At 47.3% G+C, this 23,802-nt stretch overlaps 1 protein-coding gene across 3 annotated transcripts in view; it reads left to right on the plus strand.

The window, feature by feature from the left end:
• Nucleotides 1-23,802, plus strand: part of RELL2 (RELT like 2) — a 79,733-nt gene that overhangs the window by 16,039 nt on the left and 39,892 nt on the right. For all 3 annotated transcript variants that reach the window (XM_039483657.1, XM_039483658.1, XM_039483659.1), the window contains one exon: nucleotides 14,240-14,801. In XM_039483657.1, the coding sequence (XP_039339591.1) occupies nucleotides 14,240-14,801 (562 nt within the window). The remainder of the gene's footprint in view (nucleotides 1-14,239; nucleotides 14,802-23,802) is intronic.

A 23,802-nucleotide genomic window follows, 5' to 3' on the forward strand; every position in this document is an offset into this window, starting at 1 on the left:
GAGAGGGTTGCATGTCCAAGGGGCAGGAGCAAGGAAATCGGGGTCAGGAGGACTATGGTCAAGGGGCAGGAGCAAGGTGTGGGGGGTTCAGGATGTGCATAATGAAGGTGGGTGGCACCGTGATGGAGATAGGATGCTGTGATGGTGTATGCACACCCCGTCCCCCTCTGGGGGGGGGGGATTGTGATTATGCTGACACCGCAGTTAGTCTACCCAACTGTCCTGGGCCTCAACAGACAATGGCCAGAGTCAAAGCAGTGGCCCTTTGGTTCTGGGCTGCATTGTTACCCGCACAAAATTCTCTGTTACTCACACTAGGGGGCACCGTCCTTTACCCAGTTCATAGGGCTCAAGGTGTAATCCTCTTAATTTAGACACCCCCCCTTACCCAATTCCTAGGGCTCAGGGTGTACTCTTTGTGGGTCTGCAGGACCTTTTACCAGTGAAAGAGCCTTACACAGTAATAGCCTTATCCTCTATTTATTAACAATTACCAAGCAGAATACACGTGCTAAGCATATAATGCTATACTCACCAATCCTGATCAGGCAGGTGGACTTTCCCTGATGACCAGGCAAGGTCAGTCTCATCTGGATTGTGGTTGCTGCACGTCACAGTCGGTCAGAGGATTCTTAGCAGCTTTGATCTGAGGCTGTGTGTTAGAGGTGAGTTTATCTTCTTCCAGGTCTTTCCTTCTTATTATTCTTCTGCTCCTTCTGCTGGTCTCCTTCTTGGCCCCCAGTTTATATAGTGAAACTTGAGTCCTGCTTAGCTATACCTTAACCAAACATTTTACTAAAATTTTACTAACCAATCCTAACATGTAATAAAATTCTCTAACCTAATCATACCCCACCACCTTAATTAATTTACACCTAGCAAAATTAATTATGCAACAGACAGAAACAATCAAAGAACCAGACAGATCATACAAACAAACAATAGAGAAGTGAGGATCCTAAAGATAAAACAAAGAAATGAGGATTTCACAACCACAATTGTTGAGAAGTGATTTCTTGCCGGACAGGATGCATCAGACTAACTTTTCTTTAACCATCTTAAGCTCTGTTTCTTTATCTGGTGATGGTGGGTGCTATTAGGACAGGACCGCCTTCTTAACAGCCCCATATTACGTGTTTTAATGTAATTTAGATGGAATGTGAGGATGTGACTTCCTGCTTCTCAGCTAATGGCTGCTGCTCTCCTAATAAGGCTGCAGACAAAGGCTTTAGGCCTTACAATATTGGGCTTTCCTCCTGGGTGTAATTAACAAGGGCCTTATTTGACTTTGCATGCCAGCTTCCTGGATTCTTCAGATAGATCTCTTCATGCAGCAAGCCAAAGCTATTATGCTCACTAATAAAGCCAATTGGATTCCAATGATCACAGTGGGGTGAACCATTATATTTAGCATACTAGTTGCAGAAGGTGACCACCCTGTAGTGGGTTAGCAGCGACCTCTCCTCCTCTGGGTCAGTGGGAGGCCACTCCGCTTCACTATGTCGCAGGGCGTTGCTCATGGTTGGGGAATTAGCTGAGTCACTCTCGGCCTGTAGCTCTGGTCGGCAGTCTGGGTAGAGCAATAGGCAGTTAGGGTCTCTATCCCACAATCAGAGCAGCGAAGGGTTGGTGGCTTGGACCTATACTCAGAGGTGAGTGGCAAATAAACAGTAAACTGAGCCCTTAGTCAGGGCGGGGCGGTACAGAGTCTGGGCCTCGGGTCAGCACTCAGGTCTGATCCACAAAGCAACCGTTCAGAGCCCAGGCCCTTAGTTAGGGCAGGGCAACAAATCCTCTGGGCTCAGGCTGAGGCAGAACCCCCGAACACAGTCTAGGGCAGGAGTAGAGCACCCAAACACAGTCTAGGAGAGCTCAGGCAGGGTCAGAGCACCCAAGGACAGTCTAGGGTAACTCAGGCAGGGTTAGAGCCGAGTGTCCTCGCTCGGTGGACAGTAGGCAGATGCAGGCCTCCTGGCCTATGGATGGGAAGTCCTGTCACCCCAGGGGTGGGGTGGGGTGGTAGGGGGGGATGCAGGCCTGCCCAACTTCATCGTGTCCCAGCCCAGGGCCCTAGTAGTGGTGGAGGGGTCCACCACTGGGTCAGTGGGGATCCTCCTACAACATGCTGACCTGGTCACAGGCCAGTTCTCAACTAGGCAGTTGTCTAGTTCCCCTGGACTACTTCCTAGCTCCCCCTCAGGGCATAGCTGGGTCGGGAATGGGTCCTCTGCGTCTTCCGGGTAGAAGGCCAGCAGCAGTCCCAGCAACCCCTCCTCAGCTTGCTCAGTGTGTGGCTCTGGCAGCGTTGGCCAGTCCTCAGCACCACACTGCTCCGCAGCAGTCTCCCAGTTCAGGAGCAGGCAGGAAGCGTCTGGCTCCTTCAGCCGCTGCCGCCCAACTGAGCTTGCAGACCCGCCTTTTGCATATCCTGTCCCACCCACTGACTTCCGGTGGGAGGGGTGAGTACAGCATGGCTCCACCTACCAGGGCTCTGCAAGTGGTCCCTCCTTCTCTGGGTCCGTGGGAGGCCACTCCGCCTCATTACACACCCTAATAGTGTTTCCCACCAGGAGTGATGTCCTGCATCTGCAATAGTTTTCAGTACCTGAGTGATTTCTGTATTATCATGTTGTACTTCAATACCTATTTGTTCTCCTATCTGTGCAATATCTTGTAAATGCAAATGTAACAATTTTCTTATCATGGTCATAGTATTCAAAATCACAACTTTTAATCTTTGTAATATTGCAAAAACATCTATTAACTAAATGTGTCATAAAATACAATTCCTTATCTTCTACTACTACCATTGGACAATGACTTCTAACACAAACACATCTCCTTCCTGCATATACAACAGCTGACTTTTGTTCAGTGAATATATCAAACATACATCTTCGGGTTCTTTTGTCTTTAACATAGAAACATTCATCTCTTTCTTGTAAATTTTGATCATCACACACATATCCCAAATTTTCATGGGCTACACACTGAAACATGTTAGTGGTTTTCCATTGTTGGTTTTCTTTATATGCCCAGAAACGGTGATCAGCGGAATACATAACCAAATTTTTTGTTAACTGGATTCCCACAGGTACCACTGGATATATACTAGTAGTGAGACCAGGGTGTACAGTTACTGCATATGTTTCTAAAACCATTTGATCTTTATTTAGGGTAAAATTTACCAATTTCCACCATGCCATTAATTGTCTTTCCCCTTCTGTAACATTTTCCCATAACAACTTTTTTATTTCCAAAGGCAAATTTCCTCGCATGCCTTCCCAGATTATTTGAATGACCAATTGCTGACTTATTTCCTGGGCATCTGTACAGGTTAATGCTAGGGACACATTTTCTTGTATTGATTCCATAGTTCCTTCTAAAAGTAACAAATCCTTGTCACCTTGCTGTTACTATACTGGCAGTATTTTAGAAAATAATTATTGCCCCGTTCCTAATTTTGATAAGGATACACTGATGGGTTTTCCCAATTCTTGTATTTCAGCTATAACATAACTTACTTTGTTTGCCATTACTTCTGTGTTAGTAGCATCCAGTACTCCAACTCCTAATCCACTTCCACCCAAAACAGTTTCCAATATTCCCCTTGGAGTTCTTTTCCGTATGGATTTTTCAATGTACCATAATTTTAACAATGCTGCCCACTCCTTATAGAGCATTTGTACATATGGGGCACATTGGGATATGACCTTGGACACATTTAACCCAGTGGGGTCCAGCTCAATTTGCTTTAGAGATTGTATTGGTGATATAATAACTTGTTTCCTATGATCCAATTTTACCACATGTGGTTCATTTAATAGATGTCTTCTTGATTTTTTTATATCAGGTTCAGTGGCAATTATTTTAAAATTTAATTTTGCTCAGATGTTTTGCAATACATATTCACTTAGTTGGGCAGGGATATTATGAAAATTAGTCAGACACTGATACCGTAATTGAACTTTAGGTTGTTTTTTAGTACATTCACTGCCCTGGGTTTCTTTAACCCATTCTGGGGGTCCCATTTCACCTATATCTCAGCTATCTACCTGAAAAAGGTGCATTGGTGCAGTTTCCTGATATTTGCAATTGTTGTGCTGAGGAAATAGTCAGTGTGCTGGGCCTTGATTCCAGATTTGAAGCAGGTGAGACTTAAACCCCATTAACATCCTAATATCAATGTCCCCTCCTGTCTGCCAAGCAAACCCTAGGACCTTCAGTATCCCACATTTTGGGGTTAATACAGGGATCCTAAGAGGATTCACCCCTTCTTGTTCCTGTGAGTTTAAGACAGTTAATATTGTATATTGTGGCTCTTGGTCCTATACAATTTCCCATCAAAGTGTTGGAGTATCCAGTCATTAATGACAACCTAGATTGGAATGGGGCTTCTGGTGATAGCCTACTGGACATTATGTTATAGTAATGGGCAAACCTCTCTTCCCAACACAAGCAACAGCTGGTGTGATTGAATACTGATGGATCAATCCAACATTGTACCATCATCCAGAAATCATTTCTCCATACATTTACTGCATGAATGTCTACAGACCAGCAAATTGGTTTGCTAACAGACAAATAACATGTAACATAACACACAGTCATAACAGCAGCTTCTTAATCATGAGATCCAGGTTACGTGTGTTCTTCTGAACTCTGAAAGCCCCTTGGTGGGGCTAATTGGAGGTTACTGCTTGAAATCCTCTTTCTGTGGTTTAACCTGTGACAAATGGAACATTTTAACTTTGGCTAGTTTAGCCTTTTTAACCAGATTTCTAGCTGGTATACTGTTGGGCTGGCCTTTTCCACAACGTTTACTGGGTCTTCCCATTTCATTCCCAAAGAATGATCTTGTTCTTCAAATTTCTGATACAGCACTTGATCTCCAGCCTCCCATTCAACAGGCTTCTTTACCCAGACCTGCCTTTGATCCATCTTTTTTATGTTAACACCCAATTGTTCTGCTATTTTCTTGTGGATGTCTGTTAATGCCTCTTCGGGGTGCCACTCATCTGGAATATCTACACTGAGCCACCACTGTTGGGGGTGTTCTCATGTCCCTTCCTGTCATTGCTACGAAGGGAGTATAACCATGACTTGCTGGGACCGACCTTAAGGCCATTAGAATCATAAGCAGTTTTTCATCCCAAACTTTTCCATTTTCTTTTACTATTTTTCTTAGAGCATCCTTTAGAGTGCAGTTAGTTCGTTCCGCTTGTCCTGAGGATTGGAGGCATCCCGCAATGTAACCTTTGCTTAATGCCAAGTATTTTACACAGTTCCTGCATAGTTTCCCCAATGAAGTGTGGGCCTTGGTCCGAATCTATTTCCTTGAGCAGTCCCCATTTTAGTCCTGAGCTTTCTGTTGGGTAAGTCCTGATTTCACTGGCCCCTGCACCTTTTTATACTCTGGAAGGGGACACTCATGCTCCTGCCCTTGCACTACAAGGCCACATGGTACGGGGTGTAGTACCTTTCCCTCTTCTACTGTTGTCCCTTGATTTACAAGGGCCAGAGTCCATTGTGCCAACCTAGGATTAGACACCTGCCCCTCCTGCACTTTTCTTGATATGTATTTCAATGGGGAATGTACTATTTGTACTATGACTAATGACTTTGGACCCTCCAATTATATACTCCCAATGCTGCAAGGCCCACACTAAGGCCCAGCACTCTTTCTCACAGGGGGTAAAATTTTGCTCGATGTAATTCAGTGTTTTGGGCGCATAGGCCACAATTTGTAATTTCCCTGTGCTTTGCTTCTGTAATACCGCTGCTCCCAGCACTACATCAGTACTAGCCCATTGCAGGATGAATGGTTCTCCCACCTTTGGATATGCTAAGGCCTGGGCCAAGTCCTGTTTCAGGGTCAGTAATGCCTTTGCTTGATCAGGCCCCCCACTCCTATTGCCGCCCTTTCTTTAGGAGAAAATACCGTGGGCGATTCTTGTCAGCAGACATTTCAGTAAAATCTCTTGAGAAGTTTAGGGTTCCCAAAAGAGCTCTTAAGGATGCCATATCAGTAGGGGCAGGAAGTTTTCCAATCAGTTCTACCAGTTGTGGATCTAGGGTTCATTCTTCCTTTCCCAATATGATCCCTAAATATTTTACCTCTTGCTTTACCGGTTGGGCCTTGGCTCTGCTAGCCCTGAATCCAGTATCTTGGATGATTTGTAACATCAGTGATCCAACCAACCTCCTCCCTATTGTCCCCATGCACCAATATATCAACAGGAAATTACTCTCTTTTGGTCTTCAGGTGTCAATTTCCCCCACATCTTAACCATATGGGAGTGACAAATTGAGGGTGCATTAGGAAAACCCTGGGGGACTCTTGTGAAACAGAATTCTTGTCCCCTGTAAGTGAAACCAAATTTGTACCAAGACTCAAGCTGCAAGAGAATGGCAAAGAAGGCATTTGCTAAATCCATTGCTGAGCACCACTGTGCCCCAGCTTCTACTGCAGCAACTACTTCTTGGTACTTAGCCACTACCAGAGCTAGGAGCTAGGGGGAGGGATAGCTCAGTGGTTTGCACATTGGCCTCCATTTAAACCCAGGGTTGTGAGCCCAATCCTTGAGGGGGCCACTTAGGGATCTGGGGCAAAAATCAGTACTTGGTCCTGCTAGTGAAGGCAGGGGGTTGGACTCAATGACCCTTTGGGCTCCCTTCCAGTTCTATATATTATATTTTTACTGCATTTAAAGCTCTAAAATCCATTGGCATTCACCACGTCTTCCTATCCCCTTTCACTACAGGCCAAATTGGGGCATTATTAGTACTAGCCATTTGCACGATAACATCCTGTTCTAACAAACTTTCAGTGGTAGATTTTATTCCTTCCTCTGTCTCCTGAGGATACTTGTATTGACGCTGTGGATGGGGGGTTAAGCCCTCAAATTAAAACCTCAGCATCAAATTTTCCCACACTCCAATTTATGTTTAGCCCATACCCCAGGAAACTTGTCCACCCATGTGCTCCCTTCTTCTGCTTGTCCTCCTTCTGGGGCCTTTACAGATGCACACTTATGTATAGCATTAATGGAGGGGGTGGATGTTTCTGCTGGTTCTTCACTATGTGCCCATAGGAATCCGTTGGCTAAATCCACAATGGTGGATCCTTCATTACTTCCTTCATCCAGTCAGGGGTGGTGGGTGAACCCCTGGCTTGGGGAGGCTAGCCCCCCGCCTTGCCCCTTCCGCCCAAGGCCCCATCCCTTCTGCGTGCACCGGAGCCCAGCCCCCACTGTGACCACTGGCCCCTGCCTAGTGCCCTCCCCGCCCCCCCACACACGGTGGTTGCTGGTCCTTGTCCCAGGCTAGTGTCCCCAGCCCCAGAGCATCAGAGCACCAGGCAGTGTGGCCCCAGCCCCCGCAGGCCGCACAGCCCGGCCCAATCCCTGGCCAGCATCCAGCCACCCCAGGCCAGACCACTGGGCCCAACCACCGGCTGGCTGCCCCACTGCCCCTGAAGGTGCCCCCGGCCAAGCTGCCAGCTCCAGTGCTGGGCGGGTGGGCAGGCAGCGCAGTCAGAGCGGCCCCCATCCCCAGCACTGGGCAGGCAGCGAGGCCCCAGTGCTAGGGGGATGGGTGGCGTGGTGCGGCCCCAGGGGCAAACCACAGCCCCCAGCCTGCCTTCCCTAGCCTCTGGCACAAAGGGAACAGTAGGCAGGATGGGGCCTGGAGGTGGTGCATGGGCAGGGGAACGTCAGGCTGTTTGGGAAGGCAAAGCCTTCTTATGCCTACTATACCCGTCACCCATGCACCCAGTCCCCTCCGGTAGGGAGAACACTGTTTATTCCAGGCAGAAGCACTAGTATAGGCCTGGGCTAGAACGTCATAATCTGCTGGCCTCCACTCAGTTTGTGCAAACAGCTTCACCATCCAATCCAGACACGTGTCCCTTTCTAGGGTCCCAATAACTGAACAGCCGCCTGTACCTGATCTGGGATAAAATAAAAAATCTCTGTAATATTTTGCCTTATTTGCCTTCATCATTGTTCACCATTTGGGTCAAGTTCTGTTCTTGTTATCACCCTCATGGTAACTGGAGCCACAAGATTGAGTTATTGTGCTTTTAATTTCAAATCCTGCAATTCCCTTTTTGTAGGGGCATAGGGCCCTTCAGGAAAAGCATCTGAGGGCATGGGGAGTATGAGCATCCAGGATCTCTCTCTTCAGGATCCATCCAACTATTTCCATTCCAAGTGTCCTCCCAGGTGTCGGTATCCACCGTGCCCACAGTCACGCCTCCCCTTACTGCTGCTACTATGTTCCTCTGGGCTCCCACCATGTTTTCCAATTTCTCTATTCGCTGCCTGCAGACTGTATGGTCATTGCTTGTCTGGGCCTGATCCTTATTTCTTGTAACACCATTCTGACAGCTGCCTGAGCATTCCCCAATTTCATTTGCAATGTAGATACCTCCCCATTCAAGTTTTCTACTTTCAGTTGTTCACGCTGTCCTGTTTTCGCCTGTAGAACTGTTGCATTCTGTAATACTGAACCTGCACTGGCACACTCGGATGCCTAATACTGAGCCAAATTATCCTTAACTATATCCAAATCGAATTTTTAATCCTTCAGTTGCCTTTCCTGGAGTGCTACCAGATTGGAGAGATTCATGACAGCTTTCCATAATGCCCATGTTGCTGCTGCTGCTTTGATAGCCTTTTTCTTTGGTTTTGGCTTATGCACTTCCATAGATTCATAGACTCTAGGACTGGAAGGGACCTCGAGAGGTCATCGAGTCCAGTCCCCTGCCCTCATAGCAGGACCAAATACTGTCTAGACCATCCCTGATAGACATTTATCTAACCTACTCTTAAATATCTCCAGAGATGGAAATTCCACAACCTCTCTAGGCAATTTATTCCAGTGTTTAACCACCCTGACAGTTAGGAACTTTTTCCTAATGTCCAACCTAAACCTCCCTTGCTGCAGTTTAAGCCCATTACTTCTTGTTCTATCATTAGAGGCTAAGGTGAACAAGTTTTCTCCCATCTCCTGATGACACCCTTTTAGATACCTGAAAACTGCTATCATGTCCTCTCTCAGTCTTCTCTTTTCCAAACTAAACAAACCCAATTCTTTCAGCCTTCCTTCGTAGGTCATGTTCTCAAGACCTTTAATCATTCTTGTTGTTCTTCTCTGGACCCTCTCCAATTTCTCCACATCTTTCTTGAAATGCGGTGCCCAGAACTGGACACAATACTCCAGTTGAGGCCTAACCAGCGCAGAGTAGAGTGGAAGAATGACTTCTCGTGTCTTGCTCACAACACACCTGTTAATGCATCCCAGAATCACGTTTGCATTTTTTGCAACAGCATCACACTGTTGACTCATATTTAGCTTGTGGTCCACTATAACCCCTAGATCCCTTTCTGCCGTACTCCTTCCTAGACAGTCTCTTCCCATTCTGTATGTGTGAAACTGATTGTTCCTTTCTAAGTGGAGCACTTTGCATTTGTCTTTATTAAACTTCATCTGGTTTACCTCAGACCATTTCTCCAATTTGTCCAGATCATTTTGAATAATGACCCTGTCCTCCAAAGCAGTTGCAATCTCTCCCAGTTTGGTATCATCTGCAAACTTAATAAGCGTACTTTTTATGCCAACATCTAAGTCGTTGATGAAGATATTAAACAGAGCCGGTCCCAAAACAGACCCCTGCAGAACCCTACTCGTTATACCTTTCCAGCAGGATTGGGAACCATTAATAACTATTCTCTGAGTACGATTATCCAGCCAGTTATGCACCCACCTTATGGCAGCCCCATCTAAATTGTATTTGCCTAGTTTATCGATAAGAATATCATGAGAGACCATATCAAATGCCTTACTAAAGTCTAGGTATACCACATCCACCGCTTCTCCCTTATCCACAAGACTCGTTATCCTATCAAAGAAAGCTATCAGATTGGTTTGACACAATTTGTTCTTTACAAATCCATGCTGGCTATTCCCTGTCACCTTACCACCTTCCAAGTGTTTGCAGATGATTTCCTTAATTACTTGCTCCATTATCTTCCCTGGCACAGAAGTTAAACTAACTGGTCTGTAGTTTTCTGGGTTGTTTTTATTTCCCTTTTTATAGATGGGCACTATATTTGCCCTTTTCCAGTCTTCTGGAATCTCTCCCGTCTCCCATGATTTTCCAAAGATAATAGTTAGAGGCTCAGATACCTCCTCTATTAGCTCCTTGAGTATTCTAGGATGCATTTCATCAGGCCCTGGTGACTTGCAGGCATCTAACTTTTCTAAGTGATTTTTAACTTGTTCTTTTTTTATTTTATCTTCTAAACCTACCCCCTTCCCATAAGCATTCACTATGTTAGGCATTCCTTCAGACTTCTCAGTGAAGACCGAAACAAAGAAGTCGTTAAGCATCTCTGCCATTTCCAAGTTTCCTGTTACTGTTTCTCCCTCCTACCCTGTCCTTGGTCTTCCTCTTGCTTCTAATGTATTGATAAAAAGTCTTGTTTCCCTTTATTCCCATAGCTAGAGTTTGAGCTCATTTTGTGCCTTTGCCTTTCTAATCTTGCCCCTGCATTCCTGTGTTGTTTATTCATCCTTTGTAATCTGACCTAGTTTCCAATTTTTATATGACTCCTTTTTATTTTTTAGATCATGCAAGATCTTGTGGTTAAGCCAAGGTGGTCTTTTGCCACATTTTCTATCTTTCCTATCCAGCGGAATAGCTTGCTTTTGGGACCTTAATGGTGTCCCTTTGAAAAACTGCCAACTCTCCTCAGTTGTTTTTCCCCTCAGTCTTGATTCCCATGGGACCTTACTTATCAGCTCTCTGAGCTTACCAAAATCCGCCTTCCTGAAATCCATTGTCTCTATTTTGCTGTACTCCCTTCTACCCTTCCTTAGAATTGCAAACTCTACGATTTCATGATCACTTTCACCCAAGCTGCCTTCTACTTTCAAATTCTCAACGAGTTCCTCCCTATTTGTTAAAATCAAGTCTAGAACAGCTTCCCACCAGTAGCTTTTTCAACCTTCTGAAATAAAAAGTTGTCTGCAATGCAGTCCAAAAACTTATTGGATAGTCTGTGCCCCGTGGTGTTATTTTCACAACATATATCTGGATAGTTGAAGTCCCCCATCACCACCAAGTCTTGGGCTTTGGATGATTTTGTTAGTTGTTTAAAAAAAGCTTCATCCACCTCTTCCACCTGGTTAGGTGGCCTGTAGTAGACTCCTAGCACGACATCACCCTTGTTTTTTACTTTCGCTTCGTGCTTCAAACCCCTTACAAGCAGACTCAAGGCCATCCCTCCCCTGGAAAGAATCTTGTCCCCCCATTCTGCTGCTACCCATTTAGCAAGGAGGGTGGAGTCTTCAGCTAACCCCCACTCCTCCATATCCCTTTTGTTTCCTTTCCCTCCTATTGCTTCAGAGTGAACATTCTGCCAAGCAGGTAGCGACCCTTTTTGACAAAATGTCACTGGTATTCTGCTGCTATTACTGTGTTAGGCTAGATCAGTTCCGTCCAAACGGCCTTAGGCTGCTCACATTCTCTCCTCCAAATTTGTTACCCACACAAAATTCTCTGTTACTCACACACTCTAGGGGCACCCACCTTTACCCAGTTCCTAGTGCTCAGGGTGTACTTTGCGGGTCTGCAGGACCTGAAATAGCCTTACACAGTAGTATCCTTATCCTCTGTTTATTAACCATTACCAAGCGGAATACACATACTAAGCATAAAATGCCATGCTCACCAATCCTGATCAGGCTGGTAGACTTTCCCTGTTGTCCAGGCAAGGTCAGCCTTGTCTGGATTCTGGTTGCTGCACATCATGGTTGTGCAGAGGATTCTTATCAGCTTTGATCTTAGGCTGTGTCTCAGGGCAGGTCTACACTACAGCCAGGATCAATGCTCTGAGATCGATCCACCATCAGTCAATTTAGCGGATCTAGGAAAGACCCGCCAAATCAACTGCAGATCACTCTCCAGTCAACCCCCGTACTCTACCCCCAATGAGAAGAGTAAGGCAAGTCGACAGGAGATTTTCTCCCATAAACCCCGCCCCGTGGTGTAGACCCCACGATAAGTTGACCTAAGGTACGTTGACTCCAGCTACATTATTCACGTAGCTGGAGTTGTGTAGCGTAGGTTGACTTACCGCGGAAGTGTAGATGTAGCCTTAGAGGGGACGACTACTTTTTCTTCTTCTTCCAGGTCTTTCCTTCTTATTATTATTCTGCTCCTTCTCTGCTGGTCTCCTTCTTGGCCCCCCATTTATACAGTGAAACTTGAGTCCTGCTTAGCTATACCTTAACCAATCATTTTACTAAAATTTTACTAGCCAATCCTAACATGTAATAAAATTCTCTAACCTAATCATACCCCACCACCTTAATTCATTTACACCTAGCAAAATTAATTATGTAACAGACAGAAACAATCAAAGAACCAGACAGATCATACAGACAAACAATAGAGAAGTGGGAACCATAAAGATAAAACAAAGAAATGAGGCTTTCACAACCACGACTATTAATAAGTGATTTCTTGCCAGACCGGATGCATCAAACTAACTTTTCTTTAACCATCTTAAGCTCTGTTTCTTTATCTGGTGATGGTGGGTGCTATTAGGAGAGGACCGTCTTCTTAACAGCCTGATATTACGTGTTTTAACATAATTTAGATGGAATGTGAGGATGTGACTTCCTGCTTCTTAGCTAATGGTTGCTGCTCTCCTAATATGGCTGCAGAAAAAGGCTTTTGGCCTTACAATATGGCTACAGGAAAAGGCCTTATCCTTACGGCATGGCCTAATGGCCCAAGACAATGTGGCGGCCCATGAGCATAGGGTGATGTGGCCTAGTGGCCGGAGTCAATATATCAACCCTTGAGTGCAGGGCAATGCAGCCTAGCAGCCAGAGTCAATATAGTGGCCCTTGAGTGCAAGGCAGACTTGCCTAGTGGCCAGAGTCAGTACAGTGGCCCTTGAGAGCAGGGATGCAAAACCTAATGGCCAAATCTGGGGGCTTCCACCAAAGGGTGTGGCAGCCAGGGTTGGGGAGCCATGCCCATCCAACAACACCAGGTCCCGACCCAGGGCCATAACAATGGCAGAATAGTCCACCACTGGGTCAGTGGGGAATTCAACCACAACACACTGACCTTACATGGGTGGGAGATACCACTCACTCCATCTCCCTGGGTCACTTCCTACCAGGCTTCCTGAAGCTGCAGTCTATGTGATGTCAGGCTCTCTGGGCTCCTTGGCACAGGTAACTCCCTGGGACTCTGACTCCAGCTGGTCAGCTGTAGGCAACAGGTCTCCAGTCTGGGTCTCCGGATCTCCAGCTCCTGCAGACAAGGGCTGTAACAGCTTCTGGGCTGGAGACTCCATCACAGGTCCTTCCTCCTTGGCAGTCAGCACAGACTGAGTTGGGCTGCTCTCCTTTATACTAGCACAGCAGTTGGAATATGCCCAGCAGGGTTTGAGGGGTGGGACTTCCTCTGCCCATTGTGTGGGATTAACCCTTTCCTGCCTAGTTCGGGGTATGCACAGGGCCGCCCAGAGGATTCAGGGCGGCCCTGGAGTCTTTGGCAGCGAGGGGCCCCTGCTTTGGCAGTAATTTGGCGGCAGGGGGTCCTTCCGCTCTGGGACCAGCAGCTGAAGTGCCCCGAAGACCCGCGGCGGGAGCCCCCCGCCACCGAATTACTGCAGAAGACCCGGCACTTCGGCAGCGGGTCCCGCTTCAGTCCACCCGCCGCCGAAGACCTGGAGCAGAAGAAGCTCTGGGGGCCCGGGCCCCGCGAGAGTTTTCCGGGGCCCCCGGAGCAAGTGAAGGACCCCGCTCTAGGGGCCCCAAAAAACTCTCATGGGGGCCCCTGCAGGGCCCGGGCCAAATTGCCCCCCCCCCCGGGTGGCCCTGGGTATGCATACCCTATCACAGATGGAAATGACAGGTCCGAGGCTGGAGAGCGGCACTGGCACAGCAATAAAATGGGAACAAGGGGTCAGAGGCTGTAGTGCAGCGCCATCATGGAGATAGAATGGGAACGAGGGGTCTGAGGTGGAGGGTGGTGCTGGCACGGCAATAGGATGGGAACAAGGGGTCAGATGCCTGAGGGTGGCATTGGCATGGCGATAGGACGGGAACAAGATGTCCGAAGCTGGAGGGCAGTGCCGGCACACTGAAGGGCTGGGTGAGATTGTAGGAGGGAACCATCACCACTTGTGACTGGACTCTTTTGCCCTTGTAGGTTTCATGTGACCCACATTGAGAAGAAGCCCGTTTTCCCAGAGCAGCAGGATGTGTCACTTCCTGATGGCAGCAAGGAAGCTGGTGACAGAGACCCGGCAGCCCACAGCAATGAACAGCTCCATCAGGAGGGTCTGCAAAATGGAACCATCCAGACGGAGGGTTGTCCAAATGGAACAGGCCAAAGGGAGGATTCTCCCAATGCACCAGTCAAGGCAAATGCTCCCACCAATGGGCCAGTGGGGAAGAGGTTCGGTAAGACAGGCTCGCTGCAGGACCTTGACCTCCAAGACCTTGCCCCAGGGAATGGACGTGACCAAAGCAAGGGGGAGGGGCTTCAGGGCCCAGGAATGCAGGGTGCTGGAGCCCCTGCAGACTTGCAGGAGGAGGTGAAATGGGCTGAGCCACACAATGCCCTGCAGGAGGAGGCTGTGCCAGGGGCAGCTAATGAAACAGCAGACGTTAAAGGGGGCCAAGGTGTGCAAGAAGGAATCCGAGCTGCCATGGCGGGAAACAAGGATGCCAACAGGAAAGAATCCAGAGTGGAGGACATAGGGCAACAGGTAAGGTCCCGTCCACTCCTTCCTCATCCCCAGTGCAGGGTATGCAAAGTCTGCCTGGGGCTTCCCGAGCAGTCAGTCTGCAGGGAGTTGTGGCTGAGGGGTGTAAAACTACAAGAGGATAAGAAAGTTCAGGCAGATATCAAAGCCTGCACAGCATATCCAAAGCCTGGAAGTGTTTGGTGCTGCTGAGCAGACCAGGTACCATGAGTTCCCCGGATCCACTGAGTTAGTGCAATGTGAAGGCAGCACAGTGCAGGACAAGCAGACAAAGTGTTATGCTGTGAGTCATTGCTCAGGTTTCCTTTAGACTTGGGTTCTGGAGATGGGGAGCAGATCTGCCCACTCCAGCGTAACTGCCCACTGGAAGGGCTCTCTGAGAGCAGCTCCCTCAGCACCAGGCCTGCAAAGGCCCCACAGACTTCAGCCCATTAGTGTGATGGGCCTCAGCTCCTTAACATAAGAACATAAGAACATAAGAAAGGCCGTACCGGGTCAGACCAAAGGTCCATCTAGCCCAGTATCTGTCTACCAACAGTGGCCAATGCCAGGTGCCCCTGAGGGAGTGAACCTAACAGGCAATGATCAAGTGATCTCTCTCCTGCCATCCATCTCCATCCTCTGACGAACAGAGGCTAGGGACACCATTCTTACCCATCCTGGCTAATAGCCATTTATGGACTTAGCCACCATGAATTTATCCAGTCCCCTTTTAAACATTGTTATAGTCCTAGCCTTCACAACCTCCTCAGGTAAGGAGTTCCACAAGTTGACTGTGCGCTGCGTGAAGAAGAACTTCCTTTTATTTGTTTTAAACCTGCTGCCTATTAATTTCATTTGGTGACCCCTAGTTCTTGTATTATGGGAATAAGTAAATAACTTTTCCTTATCCACTTTCTCAACATCACTCATGATTTTATATACCTCTATCATGTCCCCCCTTAGTCTTCTCTTTTCCAAACTGAAGAGTCCTAGCCTCTTTAATCTTTCCTCATATGGGACCCTCTCTAAACCCTAATCATTTTAGTTGCTCTTTTCTGAACCTTTTCTAGTGCTAGAATATCTTTTTTTGAGGTGAGGAGACCACATCTGTACACAGTATTTGAGATGTGGGCGTACCATGGATTTATATAAGGGCAATAATATATTCTCAGTCTTATTCTCTATCCCCTTTTAATGATTCCTAACATCCTGTTTGCTTTTTGACCGCCTCTGCACACTGCGTGACATCTTCAGAGAACTATCCACGATAACTCCAAGATCTTTTCCTGACTCGTTGTAGCTAAATTAGCCCCCATCATGTTGTATGTATAGTTGGGGTTATTTTTTCCAATGTGCATTACTTTACATTTATCCACATTAAATTTCATTTGCCATTTTGTTGCCCAATCACTTAGTTTTGTGAGATCATTTTGAAGTTCTTCACAATCTGCTTTGGTCTTAACTATCTTGAGTAGTTTAGTATCATCTGCAAACTTTGCCACCTCACTGTTTACCCCTTTCTCCAGATCATTTATGAATAAATTGAATAGGATTGGTCCCAGGACTGACCCTTGGGAACACCACTAGTTACCCCTCTCCATTCTGAGAATTTACCATTAATTCCTACCCTTTGTTCCCTGTCCTTTAACCAGTTCTCAATCCATGAAAGGACCTTTCCTTTTATCCCATGACAGCTTAATTTACGTAAGAGCCTTTGGTGACGGACCTTGTCAAAGGCTTTCTGGAAATCTAAGTAAACTATGTCCACGGATCCCCTTGTCCACATGTTTGTTGACCCCTTCAAAGAACTCTAATAGATTAGTAAGACACGATTTCCCTTTACAGAAACCATGTTGACTATTGCTCAAGAGTTTATGTTTTTCTATGTGTCTGACAATTTTATTCTTTACTATTGTTTCAACTAATTTGCCCGGTACCGACGTTAGACTTACCGGTCTGTAATTGCCGGGATCACCCCTAGAGCCCTTTTTAAATATTGGCGTTACATTAGCTAACTTCCAGTCATTGGGTACCGAAGCCGATTTAAAGGACAGGTTACAAACCTTAGTTAATAGTTCCGCAACTTCACATTTGAGTTCTTTCAGAACTCTTGGGTGAATGCCATCTGGTCCCGGTGACTTGTTAATGTTGAGTTTATCAATTAATTCCAAAACCTCCTCTAGTGACACTTCAATCTGTGACAGTTCCTCAGATTTGTCACCTACAAAAGCCAGCTCAGGTTTGGGAATCTCCTAACATCCTCAGCCGTGAAGACTGAAGCAAAGAATCCATTTAGTTTCTCCGCAATGACTTTATCATCTTTAAGCGCTCCTTTTGTATTTTCATCGTCAAGGGGCCCCACTGGTTGTTTAGCAGGCTTCCTGCTTCTGATGTACTTAAAAAACATTTTGTTATTACCTTTGGAGTTTTTGGCTAGCCGTTCTTCAAACTCCTCTTTGGCTTTTCTTATTACACTCTTGCACTTAAGTTGGCAGTGTTTGTGTTCCTTTCTATTTGCCTCACTAGGATTTGACTTCCACTTTTTAAAGGAAGTCTTTTTATCTCTCACTGCTTCTTTTACATGGTTGTTAAGCCACGGTGGCTCTTTTTAGTTCTTTTACTGTTTTTCTTAATTTGGGGTATACATTGAAGTTGGGCCTCTATTATGGTGTCTTTAAAAGGGCCCACGCAACTTGCAGGGATTTCACTTTAGTCACTGTACCTTGTAACTTTTGTCTAACTAACCCCTCATTTTTGTATAGTTCCCCTTATGAAATTAAAGGCCACAGTGTTGGGCAGTTGAGATGTTCTTCCCACCACAGGGATGTTGAATGCTATTGTATTATGGTCACTATTTCCAAGCGGTCCTGCTATAGTTACCTCTTGGACCAGCTCCTGCGCTCCACTCAGGATTAAATCTAGAGTCGCCTCTCCCCTTGTGGGTTCCCGTACCAGCTGCTCCATGAAGCAGTCATTTAAAGTATTGAGAAATTTTATCTCTGCATTTCGTCCTGAAGTGAAATGTTCCCAGTCAATATGGGGATAATTGAAATCCCCCACTATTATTGGGTTCTTAATTTTGATAGCCTCTCTAATTTCCCTTAGCATTTCATCATCACTATTACTGTCCTGGTCAGGTGGTCGATAATAGATCCCTACTGTTATATTTTTACTAGAGCATGACATTTCTATCCATAGAGACTCTATGGAACCTGTGGATTCGCTTAAGATTTCCTTGAGGCAGAAATTGCCCAGACATTGGTGATGTGGATCCGTCTCCTTTCCTGAGCACGGGCCCTGATGGGAGAAAATGGCCCTTTTCTGGGAGGGGCAGGGGAAAGGCCAAGCATGTTCTCAGGGAGGGCTGGGCTCCCTGCATGGGGCGGCTGTTACTAGCTTTGCCCGTTACTTTGGGGTATCCTCCTCATTTATTAGGGTTACTCTTCTGTGGGGGGAGGGTCTGTACTATCAATGTACTGCTTGTGTCACTTGTGATCTCATAAGGAGCTCTACTTCCCCCTGCTGCAAATTGCCTCCCAATGGAGCTATCCTGCAGGACCTAGGTTCCCCAGGGCTGGGTTCTTACAGCCCCAGAATCAGACTAACTTTTACACACACACACACACACACACACACACACACACACACACACACACACACACACACACACACACACACACACACACACCCCCTCTGAGAGGACTAGGTTAATCAGCACTCACAAGCTGACGCCTTATATGTCCCTGGACTCAGTAGGCTGGGTCCAGCAGCACTTCCAAGCTGCCACCCTCATATGTCCCAGGTTCAGCACATCTCTATCCCCACTTTCACGTTACAATTGTTCTGGTAGTAACCTACTTGATGAGCAAACTCCACTGGATTTTTGGGTGCTGCAGAGATTGTTTAGCTTAGGTACACGGAGCGTTGCTGCAGAGCGAATGAGGAACCAAAAAACACCCACAAAGTGGGGGGGGGCGGGGAAAGAGAGAGAAGCAACCAGCTTAATAATCAAAGAGTCCTGTGGCACCTTATAGACTGACAGACATATTGGAGCATGAGCTTTCGTGGGTGAATACCCACTTCGTTGGGTGCATCCGACGAAGTGGGTATTCACCCATGAAAGCTCATACTCCAATATGTCTGTTAGTCTATAAGGTACCACAGGACTCTTTGCTGCTTTTACAGATCCAGACTAACACGGCTACCCCTCTGATACTCAGCTTAATCATGAAAGTTATTTATTGCCAGGTAATAACCACAGGGGAGCCAAACAAACAAAACAGTTAGATTTGATATTATAACTTAAACTTGATTATAAAAGTCAGGGTTAGAAGGCTATACCGAGAGAGGAGCAAGAGCTGGGTTCTCACCACTCCATGAAGCTTGAAATCGATCGGGGGTCCCAGGTGGTGATGGCAGCTGCGGGTCCGGAGTGCTGGAGACGGGTAGAGCCCCCAGCACGATCAGTCAGGAGAAGATGAAGTCCCAATGGAACTGATACAGATTTTGGATTCAGGCATCAGAACACTTACTTGAGCATGGGTAGGGGTTTTTGTAGAGAAACATAAATGGTTCAAGGGAGAACACTAGATTTGTTTATGTGTAAACAAGGGAGAATACCAAAGTTGTTTTGTTCAGGTTAGACATGGGAGCTGATCATTCCTGGTTTTGGGCAGTGTTCCTTTGAGGGAGCTCACAATGCAATTAGGGAGCTTCACTATTTTGGATACCAGTAAAGGATTTACTACTAGAATTGGTCTGATAACTACTGAGCTGGGTGTGTGCAGGCATGGGTTCATTAACATCTGGAGCAGAGATCCCCCATGATGCAGTGCTTCCCTACTTTTCTGGCAGGGCCGCCCGGGGCGTGGGGGCTGCAAATGGGGCAATTTGCCCCAGGCCCCGCAGGGGCCCCCACAAAAGTTATTTTGGGGCCCCTGGAGCGGGGTCCTTCACTCGCTCCAGGGGCACCAGAAAACTCTCACAGGCCCTGGGCCCCCGGAGCTTCTTCTGCTCTGGATCTTTGGCAGCAATTTGGCAGCAGAGGGTCCTTCCGCTCCAGGACCCACCGCCGAAGTGCCAGGTCTTCAGCGGCAATTCAGCGGTGGGAGCCCCGCACCGCCGAAGACCCCAGGCCCCCTGATTCCTCTGGGCAGCCCTGTTTTCTGTTCCCAGAGTTCAGTGCGGTTCTTGCCTTGGAATCTCTGTTCTCCATTCTGTATGGTAATAGAGATGCCTCCTTGTCCCATCTTCGATGCAAATGAGGCTAGGGCAGTGATGAGCTGCCAGAATATTAACAACAGATCCTTCCTCCTCACCTCACAAGGGGGTCGTGGCCACCCCCCGGGACCCCTGCCCCATCCAACCCTCCACGTTCCTTGACGCCCCCCGGACCTCTGCCCCATGCAACCACCCCTTCTCTCTGTCCCCGACTACCCCTGGAACCCCTGCCCCTGACTGCCCCATCCAACCCCTGCTCCTTCCTGACTGCCCCCCCAGGACCCTTGCCCCCCATTTAATCCCCCTGTTCCCTGCCGGATCCGGGGGCGCTCGGCTGGGACTGGGTCCGGCCCAAAGCTGCTCGGCCGGTTCTGGGACCAGCACTGTGGGGCCTGAGCCGGGTCGGGCTGGAGCCACGGGGCTGGAGCTGGGGCCGGGGCCAGGGGAGCTGGGGCCGGGGCCGCTCGACCAGGACCAGGAGCCTGGCTGGAGGGAGCCGTGGGGCTGAGGCCAGGGCCAGGCTGCAGCCGAGGCCGGCACCAGTGCCGCGGGGCCCGGGCCTGGCGCCGCAGGGCTGGGACTGGGATGGGGCTGCTCGGACGGGACCAGGAGCCGGGCTGGAGGGAGCCGCGGGGCCAGAGCTGGGGGTGCTCGGCTTGGGCCAGGACCCGGCTGGGGCTGAGGGCGCTCGGCTGGAGGTGCCAGGCCCGAGGGAGCCGCTCGGCTGGGATCAGGAGCCGGGCCGGAGGGAGCCCCTCGGCTGGGCTGGGCCGGCTGCACCTCCCCTCCCTCCCCTCTCCCCTGCGCCCCAGCTTCCCTGCTGCTTGTTTCAGGCTTCCCACGAACATCTGGGGAGGAGGAGGAGAAGGGGGGCGGAGCATTCAGGGGAGGAGGGGGAAGTGAGCTAGAGCCAGAGTAGAGTGGACAGCTGATGAAGATTTTGTTAAATAAAGCCCTTATAGAACTGGATGTTTCGGGACAACCAGTTCTAAAAGGGCTTCTAAATTTAACAAACAGCTCCAGCTCACCACTGGGCTAGGGGAGTTTCCTTAATCCTGTCATGTTTATCCCAAGGTTGTAAGTCAGTCTCTCACTGCCTTTTCATAAGTCTTTCTTCTGGTGCAGATTTGGTTCAAGCAGAGGCTGGTGGGGGGAGGGTGTCTTTCGTGAGTCAGACAGGCTAGGTACTGTGCTCTGGTTCCCCAAGAACACAGAGCTGCTAGATAACAAGTCCCTCCATTGATGGGGTGCTTGTGATGAGTGAGTATCCCCATCACATCCTTACTCTGTGGTACCGGGTCTGATCTTCACTCCATTGCAGCCTCCGCATCAGTTGCTGGATCCAGCATACCAGTAGAGCCAGACCAATTGCTAGTATAATTTGGAAACTGATGATCACTACAATGGGGTGAAGCATTATATTCAAAAGACCGGTTGCACTGGGGCTCCACCCAAGCAAAGTCTCCCACCAAGAGTGATGGCCTGTGTTTTTAACTGTAGCTGCTAACCTAGAGATTTCCTGGTTGTGGTGTTGAATCTTGAGTTTGCCATTCTCCCGCAAAGTTCTGCAGCTCAGTTTGTAAGGAGGGATGAGTTAATAGTCCCTTAATGGCAGTGAGACCCATTCCCAGTGAAATGGGAGGAGACCTCCTTGTAGAACTCAGGATAGGCTTTTAAATGTTGTATAGTCCATATAGGCACTGTAAACTTATTATTACAACTAACAATAGTGGTTACATTACAGAAACAGCGATTAACGTAAGGCACTGTGGGTTGAATCCAATGTCCATTAATCAATACAATATTACATCTTGTACTTACACACGTACTTACACACACACAATTTACCAACATAGATAAAAACAGACCCCTTTTCCTGGATAACATTGAAGGAACGGTGAGACTTCCCAGGTTGTGGGAATAAGCATTCATCATGTTCCTCCAATGCTTGATCTTCAGAGATCTAGCCCAAACCTTCTTTTCTCCTACACCCCTTTACATTTACTGTGTTCCACACATTATCTTTCTGCCAGGCCCAAGTGATAGGATATCTGGAGTACATTACTGAGTTATCATTAATCTGTAAGCCCAGTGGGACTACTGGGTGGATTACTCTAATTTCTTTGCCTGCTACAGTTATCAAGAATAACCGCAAGCTTTGCTGGTGGTGATTGTACGAAGCGTTAACTAGTCTCCACCAGGGCCAGAGGACTAATTCTTCCTCCGTTACAATGGGCCGAATCAAGTTGATTGCCTCCATGGGAATTTGTCTTGCTATGGCTTGCCGAATCATTCCCATGATTACATTCTGGGTGAGAGCCTGAGCTTGCTCACATGCTGGAGGTCAATGGGACATTATTCTGGAGGGACTGTACACCAGACATCATTAACTCTTCATCTTTTTCTAGGAGTCTTTCCCACCCAGGAAATACCTTACTTATTAACTGCTGTTCCTTACTTAACTGGTTTCAAAGATGCTGTTAATGGGGTTCCCATCTGTCAAGGCTGATTCCCCACTCTGGCACTTCCAGTGCAGAAGGTGGGAGCCCTCGAGGATTCTAAAAATTAATACTGGCCACTCCAGGCTTATATTAAACTCCCAAGGTTATAGCTTTTCTCTGACCTTGGATAGGTAGATGCTGCCACCACCCAAGTGCAGAACCCCTTTGAGAGCCCAGGAAGGTGCACTTGGGAATTCCTTCCGGTGGGGTACCCTCAAGCCCTTTCACCTCTCCTCCAGGTAAGAGCCGAGAAAGAAAAAACAAAGGAAATCAACTATTGCCACCAGCTAATTAAAACAACGTGCACAAACCTCTTAGGACACAAAAAATCAATTCTGTTAAAAAAAAAGGGTAAATTCTATTAAAAATTTAAAGGGAGAAAATACATTTGGGAACTTAGGCTATTGCTAGATTTAAAGAGAGCAACTACAATGATTAAGCATCAAGAATAGTTTCTTGAGGGCCAGCTTTAAGCTTATAAGCAAAACAAAAGCACTTGGGGTTAGCACAGAGGAGTCCACAAGCCATAAAGAAATAAAAAGGATAAACCTAATCGTGTCTTCCTAGACATTTCCCGATCTATTTACATATCTGTAATTTCAACTGAGTTGTTTCTAGGCATGATACCGATGATTTTTCATACCTGGCCCCAAGCTTCTTACAGCATAGTTGCTCCCTGTCTGCTCTCCCTGAGAGCAACCACAGACAGACAAAGGGGAAGTTTTTCCCAATTTTAAAAAGTTCTAGCCTTTCCATTGGCTCTTTTGGTCAGGTGCCCACTCCCTTTCTTTTACTTATGCATAGCAGGGGGACTTTTTAACCCTTTACAGGTAAAGCAAGTAGAGAACAGCTACTAAGAGGGATTTTATAGCTAACCGGCTGGCTGGGTGTCCATAAGAGGGCACTACCCCCCACCCCCTTTCATTTATCACACCATCTTTTCTATATTTTCAGTGGCATATTAGCCAGAACTTCTATGTTTGCGATGTCAACTGAAGAGATTCCTGTTCCTACAGGTGCAATCCAATCGCTTTTCACTCTATTTACATGGTCAGCCCCTTGCCACATTCTTACCCGTTCATCCCAACCCTTATGGCTAGTTCCGATCAAGGGAGCGCATACAGGTGCTATGTGAGAGATATTCATGCCTTGTAAGTGGATTTGAACCTCCTTCAGACTTCTCTGAGGTTGAAGAACCAAATGTTCTTGTTGATCCAATTTCAACAGATGGGGTACTGAAATTGGGGCTCTTAAACGTCAGAGGGGAGCAAGGTTTATGATCAGAGGGTCAAAATTTAAAA

Source organism: Mauremys reevesii, linkage group 8, assembly GCF_016161935.1.
Source record: "Mauremys reevesii isolate NIE-2019 linkage group 8, ASM1616193v1, whole genome shotgun sequence".
NCBI lineage: Eukaryota > Metazoa > Chordata > Testudines > Geoemydidae > Mauremys > Mauremys reevesii.